General features: G+C 54.5%; 2 protein-coding genes across 5 annotated transcripts; one reads left to right on the plus strand and one right to left on the minus strand.

The window, feature by feature from the left end:
• Window positions 1–1,631: 1,631 nt before the first annotated feature.
• DNAJC30 (DnaJ heat shock protein family (Hsp40) member C30) lies at window positions 1,632–2,612 on the minus strand. Its single transcript, XM_077836413.1, has one exon. The coding sequence runs from the start codon at window positions 2,610–2,612 to the stop codon at window positions 1,995–1,997; it is 618 nt and encodes a 205-aa protein (XP_077692539.1). The 3' UTR covers window positions 1,632–1,994.
• Window positions 2,613–2,706: 94 nt separating this feature from the next.
• Window positions 2,707–17,441, plus strand: BUD23 (BUD23 rRNA methyltransferase and ribosome maturation factor). 4 transcript variants are annotated; one of them, XM_077836408.1, is made up of 12 exons: window positions 2,707–2,899; window positions 3,457–3,494; window positions 4,140–4,235; window positions 4,607–4,689; window positions 4,836–4,932; window positions 6,924–7,020; window positions 13,265–13,315; window positions 13,932–14,017; window positions 14,340–14,385; window positions 15,020–15,081; window positions 16,503–16,592; window positions 16,945–17,441. In XM_077836408.1, the coding sequence occupies exons 1-12, from the start codon at window positions 2,852–2,854 to the stop codon at window positions 16,997–16,999; spliced, it is 849 nt and encodes a 282-aa protein (XP_077692534.1). In that variant the 5' UTR covers window positions 2,707–2,851; the 3' UTR covers window positions 17,000–17,441. The 4 variants fall into 4 exon arrangements, with proteins under 4 accessions (XP_077692534.1, XP_077692538.1, XP_077692535.1 ...); XM_077836412.1 differs by lacking the exon at window positions 15,020–15,081; XM_077836409.1 differs by lacking the exons at window positions 2,707–2,899; window positions 3,457–3,494 and adding an exon at window positions 3,541–3,559.
• Window positions 17,442–19,807: the final 2,366 nt, after the last annotated feature.

The raw sequence follows: 19,807 nt of genomic DNA on the forward strand, positions 1-19,807 counted from the left end.
CTCTTACACACAGATCAGGATACAATGAAGTTCAGTACTGAGAATGCTACGCCTTCAAGTTATGAAGCCCTCTGGGAAGACAGGTTGGAGCCAAGTACCCCATCAGCCCTAGACAGGGCGGGCTCCCCGCAGCTTAAACATAGAATGGTGTTTATGGAAGACCCTAAGAAGTGGGGAGACGAGAACCCTTCTCTACATGTAGATCCAGGCATGTGGCCTCACACCACAAGACAGAATATTTGCTACCACCATCCTGGGCTCTGTTCTATTGAACCCAAAAACCTTTGGAACCAACTGTTCCAGAAGTCAGGCAGGTCTCCAAGAGAGGCAGGGGAGCCAATAATAAAGGCAGCATGCCCAGCTCTGAGAGTCACACAGCAGCAGCCCTGAAATACAGTACATCAGAGAGGTGGTAAAAGCAACCAGCTGCCTATACATTGTGGAGATAGCACCTGTCAGTTCTTGATAACTCAAGACCCACACCAAACTACTCTACAGCACCAGTGAGAATACAATTCACTCATTCATAAAGTGCAAAAAATAGGGAGGACCCAGTCTTTGCCTAGTTAGGCTCACCCTCTCCACTAGGAATTTACATCAGAATAGCTACATCTCTGTGTGAAAACCCCACACCCCGAGACATAGTTATATCAATTTAACCCTGGTGTAGGCAGCACTAGGTCAACAATAATTTTTTCATCAGCCTTGCTAATGCCTCTCGGGGAGGCAGATTACCTACACCGATGGGAGAATCCCTCCTGTCAGCGTACATAGTGTCTACACTGGGGTGGGCAAACTTTTTGGCCCGAGGGCCACATCTGGGTACGGAAATTGTATGGCGGGCCATGAATGCTCACTAAATTGGGGGTTGGGGTGCAGGAGGGGATGAGGATTCAGGCTAGGGGTGTGGCTTTGGGGTGGGGCCACAAATGAGGAGTTCATGGTGCGGGAGGGGGTCGGGGGGGAAGGGTGAGGGCTGCTGCTGGGGGTACCGGCTCTGGGGTGGGGCAGGGGATGAAAGAGGGTGTTCTGGGCTGGGACTGAGGAGTTCAGCTGTTAGCAGGGGGATCAAGGCTGGGACTGAGGGTTGGGGCGTGGGAGAGGGTTGGGACGCAGGCTCCGGGCAGTGCTTACCTCAAGCAGTTCCTGGAAGCAATGGCATGTCCCCCATCTGGCTCCAACACAGAGGTGCGGCCAGGCAGCTCTGCATGCTGCCCCCACAGCTCCCATTAGCTGCAGTTTTCGGCCAATGGGAGCTGTTGGGGTGGTGCTTTGGGTGAGGGCAGCGTGCGGAGCCCCCTGGCTGCCCCTATGCATAGGAGCTGGAGGAGTAACATGCCACTGCTTCTGCAAGCCGCGCACAGTGGGGCAAGCCCTGGACCTCACTCCCCAGCAGGAGCTCGAGGGCCGGATTAAAACATCTGGAGGGCTGGATGCAGCCCCTGGGCCACAGTTTGCCCACCCCCGGACTACACTGAAGGGCTAAAATGGCACAGCTGTGTCACTTTAGCATTTTAAGTGTAGACATACCTGAAGTGGGCAGGTCCAGAGGACTCTGTTTAGATGAGACTGCAAGATTTGAGCCTGCAAGGTGAGCTGAAATGCACTGTATACCCATTAAAGGACTAGAGTTCAGGGAAGATAAATTTATTAACACCTAAACCCCAGCAGAAAGCTGCATTCTCTCTCCTGCGGTGAATGGCAGAAACATCTCCAGCGCTGGCAGGTGAACGGCAGATCCCTGAACGCTGCTCTGGGCAGGCAAATGTCAGCGGCGACTCCCGAGCGGGAAGGGGCGTTACCCGCACCGAAGGAATGGGGATCTCAAACCGATTTGTGAAGCTACTTTAATGGCAGTTCGGCTCCCTAGGGCGTCCTGACACAGCACAAGGCCCGCTCGGGACCCGGCCCCGGAGCTCTCCGCAGCCGCCCTCGCCCCGCGGCCTGTCCAGCGCCACGAGCGAACCCTGGGCCCGGTCCGGGCGCCCCGCGCTTCACTTCGTGCGGCCCAGCAGCGCCAGGCCGCAGAGCAGGAGCAGGGCGAGCGAGAGCTCCGGCAGCCGGTCGCCGCGCCACCCCTGGGCCGCCGCCGCCTCCGCCTCCTGCCGCCGCCGCCGCCGCTGGCGCAGGGCCCGCTGCCGCTCCAGCTGCTCGCCGTAGTGGGCGCGGTAGAAGGCGTCGAAGTCGAAGGCGGGCGCCGCGGGGGCGCGCCGCGGGGCCGCGCTGCGCGGGCCGGGCGCCGGGCGCGCGGCGGGCGCGGGCCGCGCGGCCGAGCTCAGCTCCTCGCGGCTCAGCAGGCCCCGGTCGTACCGGCGGCGCAGGGCCGCGCTGCCCAGCACGGCGTAGGCCTGGTGCAGGGCGGTGAAGCGCGCGGCCGCCTCCTCGCTGCCCGCGTTGCGGTCCGGGTGGCAGCGGAAGCTCTGCTCGTAGTAGGCCGCCTTGATCTGCGCCTGCGTGGCGCTGGCCGGCACGCCCAGCAGCTCGTACAGCCCCGCGGGCCGCGCCGGGCCCCCCCCGCCGGCGGCGGCGCCGCGGCGGCCGAGGGGCCGGGGGGGCAGCAGGCGGCTCAGGAGCGCGCGGGGCCAGCCGCGAGCGGCGGGAGGCGGCGCCATGCCGGCGGGGAGGGGCGGAGCGCGCAGCCGCCGGGACCACTCTCCTTAGCCCGACTTCCGGGCCGCCGCCGCGGCGCGCCAATGGGAGCGCTATCTGTGAAGGGTGGGTGCCAGAGGCGCCGGCCAATGGAGTGAAGACAGACGCGCGGACGGACGGCTGCCTCGACCAATGGGAACTGCCGGCGCCCCGGCCTCACAGATTGCGCCGTGGCGCGGGGAGATGATGTCACAGGGCGAGCATGGCGGGGAGCGGCCGGAGGCCTGAGCATCGCGGGCCCCCGGAGCTGGTGAGTCGGGATCCGCGAGGCTTGGGTGGGGGTGAGGCCCTGGTGGTGGCTGCCTGGGGAGCGGGAGCGGGGGCGGGGGCGGGGGCGGGGCGGGAGGTTCTGGATCTGTGCGGGGGCGGGGCTGGGCTCGGGGGCACCGCGGGGTGCGGGGCGGGGCTCTGTGGGGCCCGGCTCGGGGGGAGGTTCTGGATCTGTGCGGGGGCGGGGCTGGGCTCGGGGGCCCCGCGGGGTGCGGGGCGGGGCGGGGCCCGGCTCGGGGGGAGGTTCTGGATCTGTGTGGGGGCGGGGCTGGGCTCGGGGGCCCCGCGGGGTGCGGGGCGGGGCTCTGTGGGGCCCGGCTCGGGGGGAGGTTCTGGGCCTGGGCGGGGGCGGGGCGGGGCTGGGCTCGGAGGCCCCGGGGGGCGGGGCTCTGTGGGGCTCGGGGGCGCGGCTTGATCTGCGGGGCGGGCGGAAGTCTCGGCCCGTGGCGGTTGCCCCTGGAGGGCATAGTGGGGGAGGGCACTGTGGGGCCCAGCCCCATCGTTCTCCAAGTTTCACGCTGTTTGTTTTTCTTGCAGTTTTACGATGTGGCCGAGGCCTGGAAATACTCCCAGAAGTAAGGGTGCTTCCCCTGCATGCTTGCTCCCTTGCTGTGGTGTACATGGCCAGTCCCCAATGAAGGTGGTGAGGATGGGTCTTGTCCCATCTCTGTGCTGATGGCTGGAGCATCTGGAGTGGTGGTTGCTATGTGCTCCCAAAAAGTGTCAATGTGCACCAGGAAATGCAATCTGAACTAAATTAAATGGTGAAAGAGCTTGAGCAGGTCTGTGGTGCAGGTGCTCTGCTGACCTTAATGGGTGTGGAGTTGTGTCCTGTGCAGTAGTATCTGCTCGTAGCAAGAGCTCTCCAGTTGTACTGGGGTGTGCACAGCTCTCCCTGTAGTGAGCATAAGATCTGCCGTTGTGCTCTTAGCTATTAATTCCTGAGGAATGGTAGAGCAGGCAGAGCTGGGTGCCTGACTTCAGTCTTAGTAATTGTGTGGAGAGCCTTTGGGCCCCCAAAGGAATGCAGAAATTCCCACCACAAGGCAGGTTCCCATCTTAGGCCTTTCCTTGTGCTTCCAAATACTCCATTGTTTTCATGAATAACTAAGGTCTAAGCCAGTGGTTACCTTGGCTGTGACTTTATTCTGGGTAGTAAACGCCACTTAGATCTCTCATTATTGCTTTCATGGGAATAAAGGAGAATTCTTTCTCCTCAGCTCTCGAATGATTGAGATCCAGTCGCAGATGTCAGAGCGGGCCGTGGAGCTTTTGGGCTTGCCCAAGGATCGGCCATGTTTCCTTCTGGATGTCGGGTAAGACCCTGCATATGAGCCATATAGAACTGTAAGGATGCTGCTTTCCCCCCTCACCTCACTGGCCGTCATGTTGTAGTTAGAGAAGGACAGAGCTCTGAATTGTCAGTGTAAGAGTGTTAGGTTTGTACTACAAATTACAGTGGAGCTCCTCCTGCGGCTTTGTGGAGTTCCAGGAATACCATGATGATGACAATCATGGTTCAAATATCTAGAAAGAACGAGGGTGTCTCAGTACTTAATTTCCACAGTTGCTGCTCAGAGAGAGGAAAGAGAAGATCATTGTCCTGAAAGGGTTTCCAGACATGTCAGTGAAAGGGCTGGATATTGGGATGAATCTGCATTTCTAAGACCTGTTCTTTCGCTTTTAGCTGTGGCTCTGGTTTGAGTGGAGATTACATCTCTGAAGAGGGACATCACTGGGTTGGGATGGACATCAGTTCTGCCATGCTGGGTAAGTAGATTCTCTTCCACTGCATGCCCTAGTGGGCAGACAATACATATGTGCAGTGGGAGGGTTAGAAATGTATAAAATGCAGCCCTGGGTACTGATCTGAAGACTTGTGGCCATCGGACTGGCTTGTCTTTTATGCTGTGCAGATGTTGCTGTGGAGAGAGAGGTGGAAGGAGACCTCATCCTTGCAGACATGGGGCAGGGGATTCCCTTCAGGCCAGGCATGTTTGATGGCTGTGTCAGGTAAGACATTCCTCTTTGCTTTCTTATCTTAGTTCCCAGAGGCTCTGCCTAGCAGAAGGACACAACACAAGCCTGGCCCTGTTAGCTGGCCTTACCAGCTTGCACTCCATAGCAGGTTGTTGAAATTTGGACGGGCTTTGAATTAGGGATGCTTCTTCCCGTAATTAGGAGCAGCTGCTGGAAAATTACCTTTGACTCTCATAATACTGGACTGTGAAAACAGGGGAACTGCTTATCCAAAAACCGAGGAATGGCTGAGAGTCACGGATAACTAAGGCTAGCAGAAGGTGCTGAATACCAGTGCTGAGCATGGCATAAAAAACTAGATCATAGAATCATAGAATATCAGGGTTGGAAGGGACCCCTGAAGGTCATCTAGTCCAACCCCCTGCTCGAAGCAGGACCAATTCCCATTTAAATCATGTTAAATCAGTTAGATCATGGGCATGCTGCTCATTTGGGGGGGCGGGAATGGGAAGGGTCAGAACCCCTGAGCCGCAGACGGGCTCCCACTGACACTAATGGGTGGTTTGGCCAAGTATATAACCAGTTCGCTAGTTAATGCTGCTGTTACATTCAGCGTGTCACAGATCCATAGGACCTGTGCTATACCCCAGCTTTTAAATAGTCTGTTGGAGGAACCCCTTTGGTGTGCCAGATCCCCAAAGGGCCTCACCCTTCCTTCAGCTTAGGCTCACTGCCTCTGACGTGCTCCTGGGTCCAGCACTTGTGATTCACACCACGCACTCTGCCCAGTGCGTTGGACTTTGCTGGACTCCTGGTCACACTTTTACACTGTTCAGGGACTACTGCACCTCAGCAGGTATTTGCAGTGACACCAGGCAGCATTTTCAAAGCGAGTGGGGTTTACTAGTCACCTGGAACGCAGTGTCGGGAGTCCTTAGGTTAGCACAGAGAAATCAAGGTTATGACATAGTCCATCTGTCCAGGCCAGAGCAACCCACCAGCCAAGCTGCTCCAGATTCCATTTCAGGCTCTCAGTCCCTTTGTCCCTCCACTGGGATAGCAATACAGCCTGTCCCAAAAGCTACTCTTTATTTCCTGCCTGGTACCTCTCAGTCCCTTGTTTCTGGAGCTGGCCTCTGCTCAGCTTCCCTGCTGCTGAGGGGTGGGGGAAAAACTTCCTTCCTCTTGATGGTTGTTTGCTAGGTGTGAATTGTCTGGTCACTGGGGCTTCTAATTGCCTCTTTGGGATTCTCGATTGTTATGGATTGATTTCAGCAGGTTCCAGCCAGTGCCTTAAAATTCATTGCGCCTAGGCAGCGAGATGAGACACCTCCCCCCCGCATGTCTCCTGCTGCCCCAAGAACAGACTTAGCCTTTGAGCCCCCACTGGATAGCAGTGGAAGGTACGGGAGGAAACTGAGGCACATACAGGATCCATAATACTACAGGAAATTGCCACTTCCTCACACAGCATCACCCACAATTATGGACTCTGGTTATTGTCGAATGCCCTTAAGGTGTCGTTGCTGGGCTCCAGAGTGACTCCCGCTATTTCTATAAATCTCTCTCTCAGCACTCTTGTCTTCAGTGGTCTAAGGTTGCACTACATCCACTCAAATCTGGAAGATTTTTTAACCAGTTATGATCCATAAGGACTAGAAACTCTGTTGTAATGAAAGTTTGCATTCTGCAGAATCTAGATCTGACCGATAAGTACACCAAGTGGGTCAGACTTGCAAGTCAAATATGTGACCTCCTGAGCTAGACAGCATCTCTTTAGAATGGGCTTATACAAAATCTTTGCTCCTAAAAAGTAGGAAGCAGTGCACTGATGAAGCAAACGCAGTAGTTGTCTTGAGCACAGCAGTACGTCACATACTATCTTGGACTATAGAATAGGTACGAGGGACACTGGTAGAAGGAGGATGTTAGGGGACTTGCGTCTTTGTTAAAGAATGTGGTTCGGTTGCCCACATGGGAGGCTTGGTGGCTCAGTGTCCCTTAGGTCACGCATTCTCTTTCAGTATTTCTGCAGTGCAGTGGCTCTGTAACGCTGATAAGAAGACACACAGTCCCCCAAAACGCCTGTATCGATTCTTCTCAACCCTCTATTCTGCCTTGGTAAGTAGTGACAGATATGGCCATTTCCTGCAATGTCCTTGAAAAACCTTATTGTATTAAGTGTATTGTGAGTGGGATTGTATGTAACCTCTCTCGGGGGCGATGTGATGTGGGGCCTGGGAGCTCAAGGATTGTATTGAAAATGTGCCAGACAAGAGTGGATGCTTGGGACAATAAGGGGATTTCCTGGGGAATCCCCAGGAAGAGATTCATGCAAATTTCCCACTGTCAGTTACGCAAAACCCCAGCCTTCTGAAGCTGTGCTTGGAGGAGTGGATCATTGTCTGCTAATTACCCAGGAAGGCCCAGGTTGAATAAAGAAGCAGCTGAATGGCCCAGTCTCGGTTCTGGTTCTGAATGTGAGACGGTTCTGAATGTGAGACCGTTCTGAACTTGTAACCACAGCGAAACCCCCACTGTGAAGGTCTAACTCCAACCAGAGCCCAAGGTTGGAGTTGGGGTGACGTCTGGTAAACTTTTTAGCATGTGTGTAGGTTCTTCTATTGTTTTAATATATTTTCTCTGTAATGTCAGAATAAATGGTGCTTGCTTAGAAAGCTGCGTGGTAACTTGTAACTCCTGGTAAATATGCTGTTCCGAGCCTTTGGAATGAAAGTAAAGCGCAGACGCTGGCCTGTTTAGGCATCTGGCTTGCTAGGAATATCCCAGTGTAGGCAGTGAACTGTGCAGCCTGGAAAAACCCTGCTGAGGGAGAGAGACGGGGGTCTCTGCCTGAGAGAGCCGGAAACTTTTGCGTGCCCTTGATGGATCTTGGAGGGGGAAACAGGTGCAACAGGTGCAGTTACCCTGGAACTGTGAGTTTTCTTGACCCTTTATTCTGTTTTGATAAGTGGTGCCTTGCCAGCCAGCCAGCCACCCACCCCTTCCTTCTCCCAGAATGTCGAGGGAGAGGATGTCCTCGTTCAGGTGACATTCCCTAGCAGGCTATTCTGGCTGTAGTGGGTAGTAATGTCCATGCACCATTAACAGGAACTCCCAGTTCAGATCATGCCATGTTAGGCTGGGAGACTGTGTGCTAGGGGACACAGCAACATACCAGCAACGGAGATACAGGTAAGCAACCGTTTTCATGTTCCCTCCACAGGTACTAATGCGGAGAGTGGACTAGGTGATACATCTGAGGGAAGGGAGCAGAAGGAGACTCGGCCGACTGGAAGGCATGAGATGCACTGTCCTAGGGTTGGGGGTTCCACGACCACCGCTCCCAAGAGAAGGAGGCGGGTGGTGGTGGTCAGGGACTCTCTCCTCAGGGGGACTGAGTCATCTGTCTGCCATCCCGACCGGGAAAACCGAGAAGTCTGCTGCTTGCCAGGAGCTAGGATTCATGATGTGACAGAGAGACTGCCGAGACGCATCAAGCCCTCGGATCGCTACCCCCTCCTGCTTCTCTACGTGGGCACCAATGATACTGCCAAGAATGACCTTGAGCGGATCACTGCAGACTACGTGGCTCTGGGAAGAAGGATATAGGAGTTTGAGGCGCAAGTGGTCTTCTCGTCCATCCTCCCCGTGGAAGGAAAAGGCCTGGGTAGAGACTGTCGAATCGTGGAAGTCAACGAATGGCTACACAGGTGGTGTTGGAGAGAAGGCTTTGGATTCTTTGACCATGGGATGGTGTTCCAAGAAGGAGGAGTGCTAGGCAGAGACGGGCTCCACCTCACAAAGAGAGGGAAGAGCATCTTCGCAAGCAGGCTGGCTAACCTAGTGAGGAGGGCTTTAAATTAGGTTCACCGGGGGAAGGAGACCAAAGCCCTGAGGTCAGTGTAGAAGTGGGATACCGGGAGGAAGCATGAAGAGGAGCGTGGGAGAGGGGAGGGCTCCTGCCTCATACTGAGAAAGAGGGACGATCAGCGAGTTATCTCAAGTGCCTATACACAAATGCAAGAAGCCTGGGAAAGAACCAGGGAGAACTGGAAGTCCTGGCACAGTCAAGGAATTATGATGTGATTGGAATAACAGAGACTTGGTGGGATAACTCACATGACTGGAGTACAGTCATGGATGGATATAAACTGTTCAGGAAGGACAGGCAGGGCAGAAAAGATGGGGGAGTTGCACTGTATGTAAGAGAGCAGTATGACTGCTCAGAGCTCAAGTATGAAACTGCAGAAAAACCTGAGAGTCTCTGGATTAAGTTTAGAAGTGTGAGCAACAAGGGTGATGTTGTGTTGGGAATCTGCTATAGACCACTGGACCAGGGGGATGAGGTGGACAAGGCTTTCTTCTGGCAACTCACTGCAGTTACTAGATCGCATGCCCTGGTTCTCATGGGAGACTTCAATCACCCTGATATCTGCTGGGAGCGCAATACGGCGGTGCACAGACAGTCCAGGAAGTTTTTGGAAAGGGTAGGGGACAATTTCCTGGTGCAAGTGGTGGAGGTACCAGCTAGGGACAGAGCTGCTCTTGACCTGCTGCTCACAAACTGGAAAGAATTAGTAGGGGAAGCAAAAGTTGATGGGACTCGGGGAGGCAGTGACCATGAGATGGTCGAGTTCAGGATCCTGACACAGGGAAGAAAGGAGAGCAGCAGAATACGGACCCTGGACTTCAGAAAAGCAGACTTTGACTCTCTTAGGGAACTGATTCCCTGGGAGAATAACATGAGGGGGAAAGGAGTCCAGGAGAGCTGGCTGTATTTTAAAGAATCCTTATTGAGGTTACAGGGACAAACCATTCCGATGTGTAGAAAGAATAGTAAATATGGCAGGCGACCAGCTTGGCTTCACAGTGAAATCCTTGATGATCTTAAACACAAAAAAGAAGCTTACAAGAAGTGGAAGATTGGACAAATGACCAGGGAAGAGTATAAAAACATTGCTCGGGGATGCAGGAGTGAAATCGGGAAGGCCAAATCACACCTGGAGTTGCAGCTAGCAAGAGATGTTAAGAGTAACAAGAAGGGTTTCTTCAGGTATGTTAGCAACAAGAAGAAAGTCAAGGAAAGTGTGGGCCCCTTACTTAATGAGGGAGGCAACCTAGTGACAGAGGATGTGGAAAAAGCTAATGTACTCAATGCTTTTTTTGCCTCTGTCTTCATGAACAAGGTCAGCTCCCAGACTACTGCACTGAGCAGCACAGCATGGGGAGGAGGTGGCCAGCCCTCTGTGGAGAAAGAAGTGGTTCGGGACTATTTAGAAAAGCTGGACGTGCAGAAGTCCATGGGGCCAGATGCGTTGCATCCGAGAGTGCTAAAGGAGTTGGCAGCTGTGATTGCAGAGCCATTGGCCGTTATCTTTGAAAACTCATGGCGATTGGGGGAAGTCCCGGACGACTGGAAAAAGGCTAATGTAGTGCCCATCTTTAAAAAAGGGAAGAAGGAGGATCCGGGGAACTACAGGCCAGTCAGCCTCACCTTAGTCCCTGGAAAAATCATGGAGCGGGTCCTCAAGGAATCAATTCTGAAGCACTTAGAGGAGAGGAAAGTGATCAGGAACAGTCAGCATGGATTCACCAAGGGCAAGTCATGCCTGACTAACCTAATTGCCTTCTATGACGAAATAACTGGCTCTGTGGATGAGGGGAAAGCAGTGGACATGTTGTTCCTTGACTTTAGCAAAGCTTTTGACTCCCACGGTATTCTTGCCAGTAAGTATAAGAAGTGATCAATGGCTCCATGTCTAGTTGGCAGCCGGTATCAAGTGGAGTGCCCCAAAGGTCGGTCCTCGGGCCGGTTTTGTTCAATATCTTCATAAATGATCTGGAGGGTGGTGTGGATTGCACCCTCAGCAAGTTTGCAGATGACACTAAACTGGGAGGAGAGGTAGATACGCTGGAGGGTAGGGATAGGATACAGAGGGCCCTAGACAAATTAGAGGATTGAGCCAAAACAGATCTGATGAGGTTCAACAAGGACAAGCGCAGAGTCCTGCACTTAGGACGGACAAATCCCATGCACCGCTACAGACTAGGGACCGAATGGCATTTTGGGATATATATGTAGGGGCATTGCCAGCAGATCGAGGGACGTGATCGTTCCCCTCTATTCGACATTGGTGAGGCCTCATCTGGAGTACTGTGTCCAGTTTTGGGCCCCACACTGCAAGAAGGATGTGGAAAAATTGGAAAACGTCCAGCAGAGGACAACAAAAATGATTAGGGGACTGGAATGCATGACTTATGAGGAGAGGCTGAGGGAACTGGGATTGTTTAGTCTGCGGAAGAGAAGAATGAGGGGGGATTTGATAGCTGCTTTTAACTACCTGAAAGGGGGTTCCAAAGAGGATGGATCTAGACTGTTCTCAGTGGTAGCTGATGACAGGACAAGGAGTAATGGTCTCAAGTGGCAGTGGGGGAGGTTTAGGTTGGATATTAGGAAAAAATTCTCCACTAGGAGGGTGGTGAAACACTGGAATGTGTTACCTAGGGAGGTGGTGGAATCTCCTTCCTTAGATATTTTTAAAGTCAGGCTTGACAAAGCCCTGGCTGGGGATTGGTCCTGCTTTGAGCAGGCGGTTGGACTAGAATGACCTCCTGAAGTCCCTTCCAACCCTGATATTCTATGATTCTATGAAACAAGCTCAGCTCCCAGACTGCTGCGCTGGGCAACACAGCATGGGGAGGAGGTGGCCAGCCCTCTGTGGAGAAAGAAGTGGTTCGGGACTATTTAGAAAAGCTGGACGTGCACAAGTCCATGGGGCCAGATGCGTTGCATCCGAGAGTGCTAAAGGAGTTGGCGGCTGTGATTGCAGAGCCATTGGCCATTATCTTTGAAAACTCATGGCGATTGGGGGAAGTCCCGGACAACTGGAAAAAGGCTAATGTAGTGCCCATCTTTAAAAAAGGGAAGAAGGAGGATCCTGGGAACTACAGGCCAGTCAGCCTCACCTCAGTCCCCGGAAAAATCATGGAGCAGGTCCTCAAGGAATCGATCCTGAAGCACTTAGAGGAGAGGAAAGTGATCAGGAACAGTCAGCATGGATTCACCAAGGGAAGGTCATGCCTGACTAATCTAATCGCCTTCTGTGATGAGATTACTGGCTCTATGGATGAGGGGAAAGCAGTGGATGTGTTGTTTCTTGACTTTAGCAAAGCTTTTGACACGGTCTCCCACAGTATTCTTGTCAGCAAGTTAAAGAAGTATGGGCTGGATGAATGCACTATAAGGTGGGTAGAAAGTTGGCTAGATTGTCGGGCTCAACGGGTAGTGATCAATGGCTCCATGTCTAGATGGCAGCTGGTATCAAGTGGAGTGCCCCAAGGGTCGGTCCTGGGGCCGGTTTTGTTCAAGATCTTCATAAATGATCTGGAGGATGGTGTGGATTGCACCCTCAGCAAGTTTGCAGATGACACTAAACTGGGAGGAGAGGTAGATACACTAGAGGGTAGGGATAGGATACAGAGAGCCCTAGACAAATTAGAGGTTTGGGCCAAAAGAAATCTGATGAGGTTCAACAAAGACAAGTGCAGAGTCCTGCACTTAGGACTGAAGAATCCCATGCACCACTACAGACTAGGGACCAAATGGCTCGGCAGCAGTTCTGCAGAGAAGGACCTAGGGGTTACGGTGGATGAGAAGCTGGATATGAGTCAACAGCGTGCCCTTGTTGCCAAGAAAGCTAATGGCACTTTGGGCTGTATTAGTAGGGGCATTGCTAGCAGATCAAGGGACGTGATCATTCGCCTCTATTCGGCACTGGTGAGGCCTCATCTGGAGTACTGTGTCCAGTTTTGGGCCCCACACTACAAGAAGGATGTGGAAAAATTGGAAAGAGTCCAGCAGAGGGCAACAAAAATGATCAGGGGGCTGGAGCACATGACTTATGAGGAGAGGCTTAGGGAACTGGGGTTATTTAGTCTGTAGAAGAGAAGAATGAGGGGGGATTTGATAGCTGCTTTTAACTACCTGAGAGGTGGTTCCAAAGAGGATGGTTCTAGACTATTCTCAGTGGTAGAAGAGGACAGGACAGGGAGTAATGGTCTCAAGTTGCAGTGTGGGAGGTTTAGGTTGGATATTAGGAAAAACTTTTTCACTAGGAGGGTGGTGAAACACTAGAATGTGTTACCTAGGGAGGTGGTAGAATCTCCTTCCTTAGAAGTTTTAAGGTCAGGCTTGACAAAGCCCTGGCTGGGATGATTTAATTGGGGTTTGGTCCTGCTTTGAGCAGGGGGTTGGACTAGATGACCTCCTGAGGTCCCTTCCAACCCTGACATTCTATGATTCTATGACTGTATGAAAGCCTGGTCTGGAACAGGGGTTTATAACCACCTTTGTTTCCTGTAGGCCCGAGGATCCCGAGCCGTCCTGCAGTTGTACCCTGAAAACTCAGAACAGGTGACTTTGCCTGATGGGGAAAGGGGATGCAGGGAGGGATGTAGCAGAGAAGCCCTGCTCAAAGCTTGGCTGTGTTTCCAGCGGGGGTTGGGAGCTACTATGGGTGTGTGAGGATGGGCTGCTTTAAGGGCCCAGCAGAACCGGGTTGAGCGTTTGGTTTGCAGTATTTCACAGTGGTCTGTTCACTGGTACTGGTGAAAAGCCAGAGCCTCGAGGAGCCATGGGTGGGCAGCTGGGCTGAGTGCTATTTGGTGTTATGTAGCACCAGAGCTTTGTAGTGCTTAAAAGTCAACCCGCGGACCTTACCCTGAAGACTTACTGTCAGTTAGACTGAGCTAGAGCATGAACAGAACCGATAAGAGCGGGGGTGGGGAACGGAGAGAGGAGTTAAAATAAATACAACCAAAGAATGGTTTCTGGGGGGATCGCTGCCTGAGGGTTAGATTTAGGGGTTGCTGTGAAAGTGGGGGTGATCCCCCCGTTGGAGAGCCCTAGCCTGGCTAGACCCTGCAGTAAGGTGCACTGCTAGCTGCTGGCTAAGCCTCGGGCACTGTGCTGTATATTCTGGCCTGGTGATGGCTGGACAGTTCCTGACAGCGTGTTCTCTCTCTGCCAGCTGGAGCTCATCACTGCACAGGCCATGAAGGCAGGGTTCACGGGAGGAATGGTGGTGGATTATCCCAACAGCGCCAAAGCTAAGAAGTGAGTTCTGTCTCCTGCTGGGCTGGGGCCACTGAGTATGATCTGAGCTGGGGTGAGGCCATCCTTGTAGTGTGTTACTTTACTGGATTCTGTGACTTAGCTATGTGTCCCCCCCGCATGGAAATACTGCCCCATGACAGAGGCTGGAGTTCCTGTCACAGACCCTGGTACAGATCTGTGAGGTAGATGGCCTGTGCACACCTGTCCTCAAGTGGGCTTCTGGAAGCTATGTGGGAAGCTCTTGACTAGGCCTCTGGGTGTTCAGAGTTCCAGACTCCAAATCTCAGGCCCAGGAATCTCATCTCATCTCTCTCTCTTTCAGGTTCTTCCTCTGTCTCTTTGTTGGGATGGCTGGTGTGTTACCAAAGGTAATGAGCTGCAGCTCAGAGGCAATGGCGCAGCTGGCAAAGTGGGAGGGAGCAGGAGGCGAAGTGCTCAGGGTCTCCTGCTGAGGGATGCTCTTTTGGTGGGTGAGGTTGCTAGGAAGCCTGAACAGGAGGAGCCTGGCCAGGGGCTCCAGGGGGCTGTGTGACATCGTCCCGCCAGGGGCCGACTTGGGCTTCAGAATCAAACCTTTGGAAAAGGGATCTGCACAGAGGGGCTGGCTGCCATCCCTGGATCGTGCAGCTCCAGTGACCTTTGTTTCTGAAGTCTGATGCAGCCACCCGTTGTGCACTGGTCCCTTCCCAGAAGCACTATGGGAGAGGGGGCCTAACCCTGTGCCATTAGTACCAAGATTGCCTTGCTCACTTGCCCAGCCTTGGCTCATCCTGTCCCAGACCTTCCACTGAGCCAGCTCGGGCTGGTCTGGTTTTGCCTCAAGCACTGGAAGATCAGTTTGCTCCTTCCCTAGCACACAGCCTGTCCCTGAGACTTGCTGACTCAGGCCCCGTTCAGTCCTCGCTCTTGCAGAGCCCCCTTCCCCTTCTGTCCGGGGGTCGTGGCTGGTGTGGCAGGGTGCTGCTCTTTGTGGCACTGAGGCCCATCGCTTTGTGCTTCCAGGCTCTTGGTGCTGAGTGCGCTAATGGAGAGGAGTCCCAGCAGGCCAAGTTCACCAGCGAAAGGTACCATGTTCACGAAGCCCCTCCCTGAGAGAGGGAGAGCCACTGGGGGCCTGGCTAGCGGGGAGGTGGTGTCCCTGACACTGGACTCAGGGAGCTGGAGGGCCAGGACCCTGCAGTGGGATGGCTCTGGCTTTGAGTGCTCAGTTTCAGGATTGCCTTGGCCTTGGCCCTTCCTGACCCAGACATTTCCCGTCAGCCAGCTCAGGGCTGGCATGGTTTAGGCCACTGTGGAGTAGCAGAAGATTTAGCTACTTTTTGGCATGGAAGATGGCCCGAAGGGATCTGTTCTGCTTGTTTATACCTTAGATCATCCAGCCTGATCCTGGCTGGGAGAATTCTGGGGTGGGGCTGAGTTGTGAGCGTTTGGGCATGAAGTGGAGTGGGGCTGTTGGATTTTTAAGATGTCCTTTCTCCAGTGTTCTTGGAGTTCAGTGGGTGGTAACCATTCAGGCAGGCTGGCCCAGAGCTTGTCTGCATGGGGACATTCACTGGCATAAGAATGTCCATATGGGCAGTCATACTGGCATAATTGTGCCAGTAAGTTACCTTGTGTAGCCCTAAATTCCCTCCCTTCTCAGCTGTTAGGCTGTCTCTCTTGTGATGCCGGGCTTTCTGGATACCCAGTGCATTTCTGTGCTGTTTGCATGTCTCGTCCCTATGTGGCAGTGCAGGGCAAAGCTCCCCTTGCAGCCGGTAGGAGAGACTGAGAGCACCAGCCAGAGGATAGTCGTCGTGGTTGCCAGGAACTGTTGGCTGCCATGTTTTCCTACCTCTGACACTGTTCCACTCCTTAACAGTACCCAGCTTACGGCTCCGAATTACTGAGGCAGTGTCCTGACAACTTGCTTAAAAAAGACCCTATTGCAGCAGCCTCCCCTGTAATCTGGGGTTATGTCCCATGGAGACCCCTGGTTCCAGCATGCAATTGGCTGTCAGACTAGAGTCCGCTCCAGTAAAGATAGTGCCCTGTATGCTGGGATGCGCAGTCCCCAAGTGCATCCCTATCTGAGCTGAGGTGATGGCTGACTGCTTTCTTGTAGGGTATTCTACCCCCCTGTGATGCTGATAGCCAGCCTGCCTGCCTGCCTGTGTTCCTGCAGAGCACATGGAGAAAGCACTCAGCCAGGCCACACCTCTCTTCCTCTCCCGATTGAGGACTTTTCAGCATTTTTCTTGCCTGCATCTGTGTCCTGCTTTGGCCAGTGCTGCTTGCCCATGCCGCTGCTCGCTGCCTTAGCTCCCAGCCTCCCCCACACCTTGGCTGTCATTGTCCTAGCTGGCCTAAGAGGGGCTGGGGATAATTGGCCAGTGCTCGCTGCCCTGCACTAGGAACTGAATCCCAGACCCCTCCAGACGCAGCGGATTGACTGACCCTCCTTGCGTGGACACCCATCAGCGCCATCATTTCTGTTTCTCTATAGAACACGGTTCAGAAATGCCAAGGGCAAGTCTGTAAAGAAAAGCCGGGACTGGGTCTTGGAGAAGAAGGAACGTAGACGGCGGCAGGGCAAGTACGTACCATGGTGCCTCCCTTTGCCCGGGTTCCCGGGGGTGGGAGAGAGAGAGTAGCGGGCATTGTATGGGCTGTAACCCGGCCACCTGGGTCTCCCTTGCAGACAGTGGCTGCCACCGTTGTTTCAGGGCATGGTAACAAGGACATCACTTCACTTTCAATGTAGCCATTACCTGCCTTCGGACAGCATGGCCACAGCCCTCTGTCCTGCTGCAAGTCTGTTTTATGCTTCTGCCGACCCCCCCTTCTGGCTGTCATGGGGGCTCCAGCGCTTCCGGCTTTGGGGCCTGATTCGCTTATAGCCCCCATCCCTCCCTACAGCGTAATCTGTTCTGTGCCCTGTTCTGCAGGGAAGTGAGGGCGGATACAAGATACACTGGCCGAAAGCGGCGGCCTCGCTTCTGACTGCCCCGTGTATTCCGGTTCTGTGGTCGCCATGCAACAGCCCCTGTGGAACTTCCCTGCAGCTCTCAGGCCTCCCTGGATGGACCCCCCGATCTGCAAGCTGCTTGTACGAAGTGGGTTTGTTTGTGGCCCTTGCAGTGGAAGGCTGGGCCGTCTCTGCTGCTGTCGAGGATCCCATTTGATGCTTCCGGTCGTATTGAATGGGAAGATACTGGTTGGGAGCAGACTCACTGCATCTATTTTTGTGTGCCGGGTGCTGACACTGAGCCAGCCACTTGCAGACCCCCTTTTTTTCACCATCTGTTATCCGAGCCAAACGGAGGGGGGTCAGAAACACTGGTGGGCAGCCTGCCCCCGGTACTGGGGCAAAGTGCCCTGGGTGAGGGGACCTTTCCTGCTGAGCTTCCAGCCTACTCAGTAAATAGTCCCTTGGTTACGAGTACTGCAGAGCAGTCATCTTTCAAGGGCTGGTTCTGTGCACAGCAAGGGCTGATGGACCTAGCACTGGTCTCTGCTGCTCCTCCCTGGTATTTGTGCAGCGCTGTGCCCTCTGCTTTGCTGCTTCAGGGTTACATACTCTGCTCCTGTGGCGTATGCTCGGTGAGCACTGAGAAAACCCCCCAGTGGACCGGAGGAAGCACTTCTGCAGCACTCGTGGTTGGGGGCTGCTGTATAAGGGCTTCAGCTGGCCCTTGGAGGAACACTTCTGTTCCTGGCTGCAGCACAGCCAGGGCCAGCCAGCCAATGGAGGCGCCTTCTCTTCATCCCTCCCCTCTGGCGCAACAGAGTGAGGAGCCCACTGCTGGGTTTAAGGTTACAAATGTTTATTCTACATAAAAATTCCACTAACTGGGAAGCTGTTTTGCACCCAAAGCTGGGGGTGGGACAGGAGCTGGATGTAGACAGGGAGCAACATACAATGTTGTTCTAGCCATTGGAACAAAGCAAGTTGGGTTCAAGATCCACATAGAAAACAAGGACACTTAGCTCACGGTACAGTGACGTTACAATGCCAAGGGGTTGCTCTGAACTCTTTCAAGTACATTAATTAAAAAACAAATCCCCAGTATGAGTGAAAGCTACCTGTGCCCCGCCCCCTTACTCCTGAAATACTGTCAAGCCTCTGGTGCTGGGAGTCCTATGGGCATGTAGGACAGATGCTTCTTGAGAAAAGACGTGTTTCCAAAGGAAATGTAAAACATCTTCCCCACGTACAAACATAGCATGGCTAATCACGTCAACTCGTGCAATGGGTGGGAGAGGGACAGGCCAGGGCTCTTGAAGGTGCAGGGATTGCAGTGTTGCACCAATTCACCTTCCCTCCACTGCCTCCAGTGAAAGTATAGCCCCTAACCCCTAGAGAATGCCCTTTGCCTTGCCTACTGCAGGCTTCTCAGCCCCACAGGTTAGTTATGTCAGCTCCCCACGGAGCAGCTGCTAGGAGGGGAGCCCTAGCTGGCAGAATCCCACTTGCTGTATTGCTGTCCCCCCAATTTCACCTGCCCCCTTTGTATTGCTGGTTTCTTGCAAATGTGTTGGCAGGTGCCTTATCCCCCACGGTACCTGTCCCCTGCATGCTCAGCTGTTCTGGCAGCAAGGTGGTGTGCTGAGTGCAGTAAGACCCTGCACCTGAGGATGTGGGGCAGGGCTGTCTGGCTCACCCCAGCCGGTGTTCTAGCCCTGCTCCTAAAGGCTGCAAAGGTGCTGTGGAGCCTTCTGCACCCGCAAGGAGGGTTTAGGAAGAAATAGCTGATCAGCCTCCCCAGCAGCTGCATTTTGGAAAGGGTGACCACCCGTCCTTGCTCACCAAGAGCTGTCATGGTGGCAGCCTGTTATTGCTTGCTGATCTGCCACACACAGGGCCCTCCCCACTCGCTGCGGGGATCCAGGCAGAGCAGACAGGGCCTTGGCGCAGACCCACCCCAGGCAGGCGAGCACAGGTGGGCTCTTGCTCCCAGGTGTCTCTGGGCTCGCAGGGCTGGGGGCTGGGAAGGGTCAGGGGGCCAGGCTCTCACTGTGGGCTCCCTCCAGCAGGTGTGCAGGCTGCCACCACACACACGTTCACTGCAGCCCCTGAGGACGGGGGATGTGGTGCCCTGAAGCCAGGGGTGTCTTGGCAAACTGGTCCCTTGAGCGCTCAGTGCTGATGAGCTGGGGGTGAGGTCAGGCACCCCCCCCAGGAAGGCCAGAGGGCTGGTATGGTTCTTGCATTACAGCGGGGGCGAGGCGGGGGTGCCCCGGATGGGGGAGGGACAGAGCCAGCCCTGCAACACTCTCCCTTTGGGAGCTGGAAGAGATGGAGCTTACAACACTGAACGTCAGCTGCCCATTGGCAGCGCAGGAGCCTGGTACCTGGGCTGCTCTGTGGGGGCCTCAGCCTGGGGAACGGCTGCAGGGCTCCCCTGTGCAGCCCAGGCCCATCCCCAACTGGCCAGACACAGCAGGGTTGGGGGAACCAAGCGCAGTTGGGGCACAGAGCCTGGGTCTGTCGCAGGGGAGGGGTGACGGGGGAGCCAGGCCTGGGCCCTGGGTGGCCCAGAGAGAGGGGCTGGGAAATCCAACCTAGGGGCAGGGCTGAGAGCTGCCTGCAGGAGTCCCAGCCCTGGAATGGTTGCCCAGCAACCCACACTCAGGACAACATGAGCCTCTGCTCTGGCCTCATCCCCTTACCTGGGTGAGTGGCACAGGCAATTCAGACACTTCCTGCCCAGCCCTAGAGGTGGCTCCAGGCCCATGCAGTGGCCAGCAAGCTCCTTGCCATCTGCCTGCTTGGCACTGCCCATCTCCCCCAGGCCAAATGGGCATGGA

This window comes from Eretmochelys imbricata, chromosome 17 (assembly GCF_965152235.1).
Source record: "Eretmochelys imbricata isolate rEreImb1 chromosome 17, rEreImb1.hap1, whole genome shotgun sequence".
Taxonomy (NCBI): Eukaryota; Metazoa; Chordata; order Testudines; family Cheloniidae; genus Eretmochelys; species Eretmochelys imbricata.